Source organism: Drosophila virilis, unplaced genomic scaffold (assembly GCF_030788295.1).
Source record: "Drosophila virilis strain 15010-1051.87 unplaced genomic scaffold, Dvir_AGI_RSII-ME tig00002610, whole genome shotgun sequence".
Lineage (NCBI taxonomy): Eukaryota > Metazoa > Arthropoda > Insecta > Diptera > Drosophilidae > Drosophila > Drosophila virilis.
In genome coordinates this window covers 1-15,001 of record NW_027212945.1, presented here as the reverse complement: position 1 = coordinate 15,001, position 15,001 = coordinate 1, and the positions used below count along the sequence as shown (strand labels likewise).

The 15,001-nt window shown below is 41.7% G+C and overlaps 2 protein-coding genes across 2 annotated transcripts; both read left to right on the top strand.

Annotated features, from left to right (window-relative positions):
- Nucleotides 1-8,602: 8,602 nt before the first annotated feature.
- LOC138911758 (uncharacterized) lies at nucleotides 8,603-9,427 on the top strand. The gene is made up of 2 exons (XM_070211139.1): nucleotides 8,603-9,062; nucleotides 9,237-9,427. Exons 1-2 carry the CDS (start codon nucleotides 8,603-8,605, stop codon nucleotides 9,425-9,427), a joined length of 651 nt encoding a protein of 216 aa, XP_070067240.1.
- A 2,874-nt stretch (nucleotides 9,428-12,301) lies between these two features.
- Nucleotides 12,302-13,135, top strand: LOC138911757 (uncharacterized). Its single transcript, XM_070211138.1, has 2 exons — nucleotides 12,302-12,770; nucleotides 12,945-13,135. Exons 1-2 carry the CDS (start codon nucleotides 12,302-12,304, stop codon nucleotides 13,133-13,135), a joined length of 660 nt encoding a protein of 219 aa, XP_070067239.1.
- The last annotated feature ends 1,866 nt before the right edge of the window (nucleotides 13,136-15,001 follow it).

Below are 15,001 nucleotides of genomic sequence, written 5' to 3'. Positions count from 1 at the left end.
TAGAGGACCCAGAACACGTCTTTTTTGTCTGTCCCAGATTTTCTGCTAAACGGAAAGAGCTAAGCCAAAGTATTGGGAGGAATTTTACAGTCACTGACTTAACAGATATCCTACTAAGCTCGTAAAATAATTGGGTTGCAATAACCCACATGGCTGCAGAAATAATCAAATCCTTGCGTAGTGTGAAAGACAGCGCAATTCAAGTTCTTACTCTAGATAAGATCCTAGAAGAGGTTTTCATGCCATCTCCCCCTCGTGATGTAATACTTAGCGCTCGTTCCGCTATAGGGAAACGGAGAGTAGGTGGTGGTTTCAGTGGGTTAATGTCTACTTTTCGGCTTTAAATGCTTTCCTCCCTATTAAAATAAAAAAAAAAGCACACACACACAAACACACATTCAGCGACCACCGAGCAGTGCATTTCGAGATCCACGGGAGAGGACGGAGAAAACAGCAGCCCAAAACAACAGGCTCCAAATGGAAGGACAATGGCCTAGACGAGGAAGCCTACACGCGCGAAAGCCTTACGTCATGCTCAATGGACTTGGGCCACGGAGTTAGCAGACGATATCTCGCGGCAGCTACAAACTACAAACTACAAACTACAAACTACAAACTACAAACTACAAACTACAAACTACAACTACAACTACAAACTACAAACTACAAACTACAAACGACAAACTACAACTTCAAACTACAAACTACAAACTACAACTACAAACTACAACTACAAACTACAAACTACAAACTACAAACTACAAACTACAAACTACAAACTACAAACTACAAACAACTACAAACTACAAACTACAAACTACAAACTTTCAAACTACAAACTACAACCTACAAACTACAAAACTACAAACTACAAAGCTACAAACTACCACCTACAGAACTACAACAAACTACAAACTACAAAACGACAAACTACAAAACTACAAACTACAAACTACAAAACTACAAAACTACAAACTACAAACTACAAACTACAAACTACAAACTGACAAACTACAAACTACAACTACAAACTACAAACTACAAACTACAAACTACAAACTACAAACTACAAACTACAAACCACTACAAACTACAACTACAAACTACAAACTACAAACTACAAACTACAAACTACAAACTACAAACTACAAACTACAAACTACAAACTACAAACTACAAACTACAAACTACAAACTACAAACTACAAACTACAAACTACAAACTACAAACTACAAACTACAAACTACAAATACAAACTACAAACTACAAACTACAAACTACAAACTACAAACTACAAACTACAAATACAACTACAAACTACAAACTACAAACTACAAACTACAAACTACAAACTACAAACTACAAACTACAAACGACAAACTACAAACTACAAACTACAAACTACAAACTACAACTACAAACTACAAACTAGCAACCTACAAACTACAAACTACAAACTACAAACTACAACAAACTACAAACTACAAACTACACGACAAACATACACTACAAACGACAAACTACAAACAACTACAAACTACAAACTACAAACTACAAACTACAAACTACAAAATTACAACTACAAACTACAAAACTACAACTACAAACTACAAACTACAAACTACAAACGACAACACAAACTACAAACTCAAACTAACAAACTACAAACACAAACTACAAACTAACAAACTACAAACTACTCACATTACAAACTAAAAACTACAAACTACAAACGACACTACAAACTACAAACACAAACTATTAAACTAACAAACTACAAACTAACAAACTAACAAACTACAAACGACAAACACAAACTACAAACTACAAACACACTACAAACTACAAACTGACAAACTACAAACTACAAACTACAACTACAACTACAACTACAAACTACAAACTACAAACTACAAACTACAAACTACAAACTACAAACTACAAACTACAAACTACAAACTACAAACTACAAACTACAAACTACAAACTACAAACTACAAACTACAAACTACAAACTACAAACTACAAACTACAAACTACAAACTACAAACTACAAACTACAAACTACAAACTACAAACTACAAACTACAAACTACAAACTACAAACTACAAACTACAAACTACAAACTACAAACTACAAACTACAAACTACAAACTACAAACTACAAACTACAAACTACAAACTACAAACTACAAACTACAAACTACAAACTACAAACTACAAACTACAAACTACAAACTACAAACTACAAACTACAAACTACAAACTACAAACTACAAACTACAAACTACAAACTACAAACTACAAACTACAAACTACAACTACAAACTACAAACTACAAACTACAAACTACAAACTACAAACTACAAACTACAAACTACAAACTACAAACTACAAACTACAAACTACAAACTACAAACTACAAACTACAAACTACAAACTACAAACTACAAACTACAAACTACAAACTACAAACTACAAACTACAAACTACAAACTACAAACTACAAACTACAAACTACAAACTACAAACTACAAACTACAAACTACAAACTACAAACTACAAACTACAAACTACAAACTACAAACTACAAACTACAAACTACAAACTACAAACTACAAACTACAAACTACAAACTACAAACTACAAACTACAAACTACAAACTACAAACTACAAACTACAAACTACAAACTACAAACTACAAACTACAAACTACAAACTACAAACTACAAACTACAAACTACAAACTACAAACTACAAACTACAAACTACAAACTACAAACTACAAACTACAAACTACAAACTACAAACTACAAACTACAAACTACAAACTACAACTACAAACTACAAACTACAAACTACAAACTACAAACTACAAACTACAAACTACAAACTACAAACTACAAACTACAAACTACAAACTACAAACTACAAACTACAAACTACAAACTACAAACTACAAACTACAAACTACAAACTACAAACTACAAACTACAAACTACAAACTACAAACTACAAACTACAAACTACAAACTACAAACTACAAACTACAAACTACAAACTACAAACTACAAACTACAAACTACAAACTACAAACTACAAACTACAAACTACAAACTACAAACTACAAACTACAAACTACAAAACTACAAACTACAAACTACAACTACAAACTACAAACCTTACGAAAACTACAAACTACAAACTACAAACTACAAACTACAAACTACAAACTACAAACATAAAGCTACAAACTACAAACTACAAACTACAAACTACAAACTACAAACTACACTACAAACTACAAACTTACAAACTACAAACTTACACAACTACAAACTACAAACTACAAACTACAAACTACAAACTACAACTACAAACTACAAACTACAAACTACAAACTACAAACTGACAAACTACAAACGAACAAACGACAAACAAAACTACAAACGACAACGACAAACGACAAACGACAAACGGACAAACGACAACGACAAACGACAACGACAAACGACAAACGACAAACGACAAACGACAAACGACAAACGACAACGACAAACGACAAACGACAAACGACAAACGACAAACGACAACGACAAACGACAAACGACAAACGACAAACGACAAACGACAAACGACAAACGACAAACGACAAACGACAAACGACAAACGACAAACGACAAACGACAAACACAAACGACAAACAAAACGACAAACGACAAACGACAAACGACAAACGACAAACGACAAACGACAAACGACAAACGACAAACGACAAACGACAAACGACAAACGACAAACGCAAACGACAACAACAAACGACAAACGACACAAACGACAAACGACAAACGACAAACGACAAAACGACAAACGACAAAGACAAACGACAAACGACAAACGACAAACGACAAACGACAATGACAAACGACAAAACGACAAACGACCAACGACAAACGACAAACGACAAACGACAAACGACAAACGACAAAGACAAACGAAAACGACAAACGACAACAGCACAAACGACAAACGACAAAACGACAAACGACAAACGACAAACGACAAACGACAAACGACAAACGACAAACGACCAAACGTACACAAACGACCAAACGACAAAACGACAACTGACAAACGACCAAAACGACAAACGACCAAACGCACAAACGACAACACGACAAACGACAAACGACAAACGACAAACGACAAACGACAAACGATCAAAACGACAAACGACAAACGACAAAACGACAAGCGACAAACGACAAACGACAAACGACAAACGACAAACGACAAACGACAAACGAAAAAAACGACACACGACAAACGACAAACGACCAAAACGACAAACGAACACAAACGACCAAAGACAAACTGACAAACTACAAACTACAAACTACAAACTACAAACTACAAACTACAAACTACAAACTACAAACTACAAACTACAAACTACAAACTACAAACTACAAACTACAAACTACAAACTACAAACTACAAACTACAAACTACAAACTACAAACTACAAACTACAAACTACAAACTACAAACTACAAACTACAAACTACAAACTACAAACTACAACTACAAACTACAAACTACAAACTACAAACTACAAACTACAAACTACAAACTACAAACTACAAACTACAAACTACAAACTACAAACTACAAACTACAAACTACAAACTACAAACTACAAACTACAAACTACAACTACAAACTACAAACTACAAACTACAAACTACAAACTACAAACTACAAACTACAAACTACAAACTACAAACTACAAACTACAAACTACAAACTACAACTACAAACTACAAACTACAAACTACAAACTACAAACTACAAACTACAAACTACAAACTACAAACTACAAACTACAAACTACAAACTACAAACTACAAACTACAAACTACAAACTACAAACTACAAACTACAAACTACCAACTACAAACTACAAACTACAAAACTGACAAACTACAAACTACAAACTACAACTACTAACTAAAACTACAAACTACAACTACAAACTACAAACTACAAACTACAACTACAAACTACAAACTACAAACTACAACTACAAACTACAACTACAACTACAAACTACAACTACAAACTACAAACTACAAAACTACAAAACTACAAACTACAAACTACAAACTACAAACTACAAACTACAAACTACAAACTACAAACTACAAACTACAAACTACAAACTACAAACTACAAACTACAAACTACAACTACAAACTACAAACTACAAACTACAAACTACAAACTACAACTACAAACTACAAACTACAAACTACAAACTACAAACTACAAACTACAAACTACAAACTAACAAACTACAAACTACAAACTACAAACGACAAACTAAAAACGACAACTACAAACTACAAACTACAAACTACAACGACAAACTACAAACTACAAAACTACAAACTACAAACTACAAACTACAAACGACAAACTACAAACTACAACGACAACTACAAACTACAAACTACAAACTACAAACTACAAACTACAAACTACAAACTACAAACTACAAACTACAAACTACAAACTACAAACTACAAACTACAAACTACAAACTACAAACTACAAACTACAAACTACAAACTACAAACTACAAACTACAAACTACAAACTACAAACTACAAACTACAAACTACAAACTACAAACTACAAACTACAAACTACAAACTACAAACTACAAACTACAAACTACAAACTACAAACTACAAACTACAAACTACAAACTACAAACTACAAACTACAAACTACAAACTACAAACTACAAACTACAAACTACAAACTACAAACTACAAACTACAAACTACAAACTACAAACTACAAACTACAAACTACAAACTACAAACTACAAACTACAAACTACAAAACCTACAAACTACAAACTACCAACTACAAACTACAAACTACAAACTACAAACTACAAAATACAAACTACAAACTACAAACTACAACTACAAACTACAAACTACAAACTACAACTATACACAAACTAACAACTACAAACTACAAACTACAAACCTACAAACTACAAAAAACTACAAACTACAAACTACAAACTACAAACTACAAACCTACAAACTACAAAACTACAAACTACAAACTACCAAACACAAACTACAAACTACAAACTACAAACTACAAACTACAAACTACAAACTCAAACTACAAACTACAAACTACAAACTACAAACTACAACTACAAACTACAAAACTACAAACTACAAACTACAAACTACAAACTACAAACTACAACCTACAACTACAAACTAAACTAAAACTACAAACCTACAAACTACAAACTACAAACTACAACTACAAACACAAATTCAACTACAAACTACAAACTACAACTACAAACTACAAACTACAAACTACAAACTACAAACTACAAACCTACAAACTACAACTACAAACTACAAACTACAAACTACAAACTACAAACTACAAACTACAAACTACAAACTACAAACTACAAACTACAAACTACAAACTACAAACTACAAACTACAAACTACAAACTACAAACTACAAACTACAAACTACAAACGACAAACTACAAACTACAAACTACAAACTACAAACTACAAACTACAAACTACAAACTACAAACTACAAACTACAAACTACAAACTACAAACTACAAACTACAAACTACAAACTACAAACTACAAACTACAAACTACAAACTACAAACTACAAACTACAAACTACAAACTACAAACTACAAACTACAAACTACAAACTACAAACTACAAACTACAAACTACAAACTACAAACTACAAACTACAAACTACAAACTACAAACTACAAACTACAAACTACAAACTACAAACTACAAACTACAAACTACAACTACAAACTACAAACTACAAACTACAAACTACAAACTACAAACTACAAACTACAAACTACAAACTACAAACTACAAACTACAAACTACAAACTACAAACTACAAACTACAAACTACAAACTACAACAAACTACAAACTACAAACTACAAACTACAAACTACAAACTACAAACTACAAACGTACAAACTACAGACTACAAACTACAAACTACAAACTACAAACTACAAACTACAACTAAACTACAAACTACAAAACTACAAACTACAAACTACAAACTACAACTACAAACTACAAACTACAAACTACAAACTACAAACTACAAACTACAAACTACAAACTACAAACTACAAACTACAAACTACAAACTACAAACTACAAACTACAAACTACAACTACAAACTACAAACTACAAACTACAAACTACAAACTACAAACTACAAACTACAAACTACAAACTACAAACTACAAACTACAAACTACAAACTACAAACTACAAACTACAAACTACAAACTACAAACTACAAACTACAAACTACAAACTACAAACTACAAACTACAAACTACAAACTACAAACTACAAACTACAAACTACAAACTACAAACTACAAACTACAAACTACAAACGCTACAGGAAAACTTGTAGCCAACGTGGGACGCCCTAAGGGACAAACTCGCGCCACTTATTTGACATGCACAGAGGATCCCATAAGGTCCATTGACACCCAGTAAGGTCTCAATTACGGCCTACTGAAAGCCACTTACATAGCCGACGAAACCGGGCTGACAGGCCGCAGTATTCCAGGACCTTAGCAAACCGAGTGAAATAGAGCGGAAACGGCTGCGCTTGACCCCGCCCCATTAAAATCATGGCAAGGCCTCAAGAAACCCTTGTTGTCCGTTACCATTAAGTTGGCCGTGCAGTATCAGTTGACATTGTCCTGACTAATACCGATCTGGCTCTGAACTCCGGCTCTTATCAGGACCGGAGACAACCCTCGCGTGGACCTCACTCCCTGGAAAGGCACCCTGGGATCACGAAGGTGACTGCACACAACGGGCAACAATAAAGGCCTCGAGGGGGGCCCAACTACAAAGAAATGAATGCAAAACAACAAGGGGGACACCTTCACCCCGAAATAATAGAGGCAACAACAACAACAACGAGATAGGCAGAGTCTATCCAGTGCGAAGATGGTCTCGACTTCGCGAAATCTAGTAGAGTTGCTAGAGCTCCACTATCAACTGCTAAAATCACTGCACAACTGCAGGAGCTAATAAACCAAACAGCCAGAGAGATACGAGCCGACGTGGCACAACTGAAGAGAGTTGGATCCAAAACACCGACTGGGGAAGTGCCAGGACGAACCCACAAGGTTACACGCTGCTAGACGACTTCGAAGCCCTTAATGTAACACTGCTGAACACCGGGACCGAGCACACCTTCATCAAGGCAGGACGCGGCTCAATTATTAACCTGACGTTTGCCAACTCCTCAATAGCAAGACGGGCCACATGGGAGGTGTCCCAGCTGTAATCGCATAGCGACCACCAGGCCATTGTCAGCAATACTGATGGTGGACAACTAAGCCCGACGGGCAGAACACACCACATCGCTTGGGATCCTGAGGAGCTCTTAGCGTTTTTTGAACCCACTGCAATCACTGGAAACGCAGAACAGCTCGCTAACTGCCTAACACGGGACATGCAACGAGCCTGCGATGCAGCGATGGTGAGGAAAAAGAAAGGAGGTAACAAACACAAGCCAGTCCGATGGTGGAATGGCGAAATAGAGGATGTGCGTAATAGGTGCCACACAGCAAGACGCATATACCAGCGCGACGGGAAACAGCAAACCTGGCCCTGGAGCACGAAGCCGAAGAAGCTCGCGCAGCCTACCACTCCTGGCGAGCTATGCTCACCAAGGCTATCAAGCGAAGCAAGCGGCAATGCTGGACCAACCCGATACCCAGCCTTTGGACAAGCCTACAAAACGGTAATGAGCAAACTCGCAAGAGGACCCGTACCGACCTGCCCAGAGCATCTAAAGCAGATAGTGGAGACACTGCTCCCGCGCCAGATAGAGCTAGCCCACAACCCTCCAGCCGTAGGCACGTCGGTGGTGCTTCCCATCGACACAGAAGACATAAGTGCCACGCTAAAGCGTATTAAATCAAACAAAGCCAGGGTCCGACGGCATCTCCAATGCAGTGCTGAAGACCATAGCTAGCGCTCACGTAGACACAGTCGTAAATGTGTTCAACCTATGCATTGCCGAAAGAACCTTTCCAACGTGCTGGAAGTTGCAGAGACTGGTCCTTATCCTTAAAGCCGGAAAGGACCCGCCTACAGGCCACTCTGCATGCTGGACTCCACGGGCAAGCTGTTCGAGCGCATCATCTGCGATCGTCTGAAGAAGGAGATCGCTGATCGCTATGGACTGTCGGACCAGCAGTTCGGCTTCCGTAAACACAGGAGCACTGTCGTCGCTATCAAATTGGTAGCGGACACGGCAGGGAAGGCCATATGAGGCACGCGATGTCGCGGCGGATCCAAAAAGTATTGCCTTGTGAATATACTCCTGGCACTCTCTTGGCTGCAAATCTCCAAGTACCTCATCAGTCTTGTTGCCGGATACTTCAAGGACCGGGTACTCATATACGACACGACTGCAGGACGACGCCAGTTCGCTATTACTGGGGGCGTTCCTCGCAGACGACATCGAAATCGTCACGGTGGCGAAAGAGAAAGCGCAGGTGGAGAGAAAAACTAATGAAGCAGCCCATAAGGTGACTAGGTGGCTTGTAGAAAATGGCCTCAACTTAGCTGCGCAAAAAACAGAGGCAGTTCCTATCAGCAGCCGGAAGCAAATGGAAGCCGCCAACATCACAGTGGACGGAACTAAGGTAGTTTCCAAACCTTCTATAAAATATCTAGGCGTGTTGCTGGAACACAGGCTCAGCTTCCAGGAAAGGCGAGTAGAGCTATAAATGCACTATCTGGCATAATGGCGAACACTGGAGGCCCTAGACAGCGCCGCAGACGACTGATCTGCAACGTGGTCCAGTAGATGCTCCTCTACGCTTCATCGATCTGGGGACCAGCAATGAGGATCCCCTCCTACAGCCACAAATGGGCATCGTAAAGAAGATGCGCACTCCGAGTCCTCTGCTCTTTTCGGACCGTCTCAGACGACGCAGCTCTAATGCTGGCCGGAATGCCCCCGCTGGATCTACTTTCAACAGAAGAGCGCACCGTAGCACGCAGCCGGGAGACAACACTAGCAGAATGGCAAGCACGATGGGTTTCTTCCTCCAATGGCAGCTGGACTAAACGCATAGTCCCGGACCTACGGCCGTGGGTTAGTAGGAAGCACGGACAAACCGACTTCTACTTGACCCAGCTACTGACAGGACATAGATGCTTTAAATCCTATCTCCTTAGGTTTAGGCATGAGACGGATCCGTTTTGCACACACTCTGCCCGGACCATAGAGAACCCAGAACACGTCTTTTTTGTCTGTCCCAGATTTTCTGCTAAATGGAAAGAGCTAAGCCAAAGTATTGGGAGGAATTTTACAGTCACTGACTTAACAGATATCCTACTTAGCTCGTAAAATAATTGGGTTGCAATAACCCACATGGCTGCAGAAATAATCAAATCCTTGCGTAGTGTGAAAGACAGCGCAATTCAAGTTCTTACTCTAGATAAGATCCTAGAAGAGGTTTTCATGCCATCTCCCCCTCGTGCTGTAATACTTAGCGGTCGTTCCGCTATAGGGAAACGGAGAGTAGGTGGTGGTTTCAGTGGGTGAATGTCTACTTTTCGGCATTAAATGCATTCCTCCCTATTAAAATAAAAATAAAAAAGCACACACACACACACAAACACACATTCAGCGACCACCAAGCAGTGCATTTCGAGATCCACGGGAGAGGACGGCGAAAACAGCAGCCCAAAACAACAGGCCGCAAATGGAAGGACAACGGCCTAGATGAGGAAGCCTACACGCGCGAAAGCCTTACGTCATGCTCAATGGACTTGGGCCACGGAGTTAGCAGACGATATGGCGCGGCAGCTCATGGAAAACATCTCGGATGCGTGCGACTTATCCATGCCCAGGAGGATGTCAAACAAAAGAGGAGCACCTTGCTACTGGTGGAATGAGCACATCAGCGACCTAAGGAAGGCCTGTCAGCGTGCTAGAAGGCGCTCTCAGCGTGCCTGAGCCACCCAGACTTTGCATCTAGGCTGGAACTCCTGCGGGCAGCTAAGCGAGACCTCAAGAGAAGCATTAAACGAAGCAAACCCAGCTGCTTCCAAAAAATATGCGATGAGGCCGATGTTAACCCGTGGGGCAAGGCATACAAGGTCGTCACGAAGAAGATCCGCCGCCAGGAAACAACCCAGATGACCTGCCCTACCGCACTTGCCACTATAGTTGAGACACTGTTCCTAATGCAGCAGGTGTCGGCAGACGACGTGTTAGCGGCAAACAAAAAACCAGGCGACAAAAAGGCTCCAGGACGAGATGGCGTGCCAAACAAGGCGCTAAAGTTAGCAATGCTAACCCGACGCCTGTAGATGTCTACAGGACGCTGTGTTCCCTAAGAGATGGAAGCGACAGAAATTAATCCTTCTACCGAAAGGGGACAAGCCAAAACAGGAACCCTCGGGATACAGGCCAATCTGCCTACTGGACACGGCGGGAATGGTACTGGAAAGGATTGTGTATGACCGACTACTTAGTGTCGTCGAAGAGAAAGAGGCCCTGTCCAAATAAAAATACGGATTTCGCAAGGCAAGGTCTACGGTCGATGCAATTAAGGCGGTGGAAGATATTGCCGCTAAAGCAATAGAGGGAACCAGATGGAGGTGGGGAGACAAGGAGTATTGCGCGGTGATTACGTTGGACATCCGCAATGCCTTTTACTCAGCAAGCTGGTCTCGTATACTGGAAGCCTTAGACCGAATAGGGATACCGTCCTCCCTTTTCCGTATAATATCCAACTACCTGTCCGATCGGGTATTGAGTTATGATACGGATTACGGTGCTAGGCGTTACACGGTCTCAGCAGGGGTCCCACAGGGGTCGGTCCTGGGATCACTCCTGTGAAACATATTGTACGACGAGGTGCTCAGAGTACAAGTGCCCCAGGGATGCAGAATCATAGGATTGCAAAACTGTCCGCTATTCCTAAATTATTTGAAAAAATAATCACTTCGAATTTGCTGCATTTCTGCAAATCAGTTGTTTCCCCTGTTTAACATGGATTCGTAAAGAATCGGTCAACTACGACCAATCTGCTTGAGTTTACTTCCTTAGTAAATGATGCTGTCCTTTCGAAAATGCAAACTGATGTCCTTTACACTGACTTCAGTAAGGCGTTTGACTCTGTGCACCATGACAGACATGCAACGAGCCTGCGATGCAGCGATGGTGAGGAAAAAGAAAGGAGGTAACAAACACAAGCCAGTCCGATGGTGGAATGGCGAAATAGAGGATGTGCGTAATAGGTGCCACACAGCAAGACGCATATACCAGCGCGACGGGAAACAGCAAACCTGGCCCTGGAGCACGAAGCCGAAGAAGCTCGCGCAGCCTACCACTCCTGGCGAGCTATGCTCACCAAGGCTATCAAGCGAAGCAAGCGGCAATGCTGGACCAACCCGATACCCAGCCTTTGGACAAGCCTACAAAACGGTAATGAGCAAACTCGCAAGAGGACCCGTACCGACCTGCCCAGAGCATCTAAAGCAGATAGTGGAGACACTGCTCCCGCGCCAGATAGAGCTAGCCCACAACCCTCCAGCCGTAGGCACGTCGGTGGTGCTTCCCATCGACACAGAAGACATAAGTGCCACGCTAAAGCGTATTAAATCAAACAAAGCCAGGGTCCGACGGCATCTCCAATGCAGTGCTGAAGACCATAGCTAGCGCTCACGTAGACACAGTCGTAAATGTGTTCAACCTATGCATTGCCGAAAGAACCTTTCCAACGTGCTGGAAGTTGCAGAGACTGGTCCTTATCCCTAAAGCCGGAAAGGACCCGCCTACAGGCCACTCTGCATGCTGGACTCCACGGGCAAGCTGTTCGAGCGCATCATCTGCGATCGTCTGAAGAAGGAGATCGCTGATCGCTATGGACTGTCGGACCAGCAGTTCGGCTTCCGTAAACACAGGAGCACTGTCGTCGCTATCAAATTGGTAGCGGACACGGCAGGGAAGGCCATATGAGGCACGCGATGTCGCGGCGGATCCAAAAAGTATTGCCTTGTGAATATACTCCTGGCACTCTCTTGGCTGCAAATCTCCAAGTACCTCATCAGTCTTGTTGCCGGATACTTCAAGGACCGGGTACTCATATACGACACGACTGCAGGACGACGCCAGTTCGCTATTACTGGGGGCGTTCCTCGCAGACGACATCGAAATCGTCACGGTGGCGAAAGAGAAAGCGCAGGTGGAGAGAAAAACTAATGAAGCAGCCCATAAGGTGACTAGGTGGCTTGTAGAAAATGGCCTCAACTTAGCTGCGCAAAAAACAGAGGCAGTTCCTATCAGCAGCCGGAAGCAAATGGAAGCCGCCAACATCACAGTGGACGGAACTAAGGTAGTTTCCAAACCTTCTATAAAATATCTAGGCGTGTTGCTGGAACACAGGCTCAGCTTCCAGGAAAGGCGAGTAGAGCTATAAATGCACTATCTGGCATAATGGCGAACACTGGAGGCCCTAGACAGCGCCGCAGACGACTGATCTGCAACGTGGTCCAGTAGATGCTCCTCTACGCTTCATCGATCTGGGGACCAGCAATGAGGATCCCCTCCTACAGCCACAAATGGGCATCGTAAAGAAGATGCGCACTCCGAGTCCTCTGCTCTTTTCGGACCGTCTCAGACGACGCAGCTCTAATGCTGGCCGGAATGCCCCCGCTGGATCTACTTTCAACAGAAGAGCGCACCGTAGCACGCAGCCGGGAGACAACACTAGCAGAATGGCAAGCACGATGGGTTTCTTCCTCCAATGGCAGCTGGACTAAACGCATAGTCCCGGACCTACGGCCGTGGGTTAGTAGGAAGCACGGACAAACCGACTTCTACTTGACCCAGCTACTGACAGGACATAGATGCTTTAAATCCTATCTCCTTAGGTTTAGGCATGAGACGGATCCGTTTTGCACACACTCTGCCCGGACCATAGAGAACCCAGAACACGTCTTTTTTGTCTGTCCCAGATTTTCTGCTAAATGGAAAGAGCTAAGCCAAAGTATTGGGAGGAATTTTACAGTCACTGACTTAACAGATATCCTACTTAGCTCGTAAAATAATTGGGTTGCAATAACCCACATGGCTGCAGAAATAATCAAATCCTTGCGTAGTGTGAAAGACAGCGCAATTCAAGTTCTTACTCTAGATAAGATCCTAGAAGAGGTTTTCATGCCATCTCCCCCTCGTGCTGTAATACTTAGCGGTCGTTCCGCTATAGGGAAACGGAGAGTAGGTGGTGGTTTCAGTGGGTGAATGTCTACTTTTCGGCATTAAATGCATTCCTCCCTATTAAAATAAAAATAAAAAAGCACACACACACACACAAACACACATTCAGCGACCACCAAGCAGTGCATTTCGAGATCCACGGGAGAGGACGGCGAAAACAGCAGCCCAAAACAACAGGCCGCAAATGGAAGGACAACGGCCTAGATGAGGAAGCCTACACGCGCGAAAGCCTTACGTCATGCTCAATGGACTTGGGCCACGGAGTTAGCAGACGATATGGCGCGGCAGCTCATGGAAAACATCTCGGATGCGTGCGACTTATCCATGCCCAGGAGGATGTCAAACAAAAGAGGAGCACCTTGCTACTGGTGGAATGAGCACATCAGCGACCTAAGGAAGGCCTGTCAGCGTGCTAGAAGGCGCTCTCAGCGTGCCTGAGCCACCCAGACTTTGCATCTAGGCTGGAACTCCTGCGGGCAGCTAAGCGAGACCTCAAGAGAAGCATTAAACGAAGCAAACCCAGCTGCTTCCAAAAAATATGCGATGAGGCCGATGTTAACCCGTGGGGCAAGGCATACAAGGTCGTCACGAAGAAGATCCGCCGCC

Bases quoted from the DNA above. Each gene is read 5' to 3' on its own strand.
- LOC138911758 (XM_070211139.1), top strand. From the start codon at position 8,603: ATGCAACGAGCCTGCGATGCAGCGATGGTGAGGAAAAAGAAAGGAGGT. The intron at 9,063-9,236 runs GTATTAAATCAA...AAAGCCGGAAAG, and splicing joins CATAAGTGCCACGCTAAAGC to GACCCGCCTACAGGCCACTC.
- LOC138911757 (XM_070211138.1), top strand. From the start codon at position 12,302: ATGACAGACATGCAACGAGCCTGCGATGCAGCGATGGTGAGGAAAAAG. The intron at 12,771-12,944 runs GTATTAAATCAA...AAAGCCGGAAAG, and splicing joins CATAAGTGCCACGCTAAAGC to GACCCGCCTACAGGCCACTC.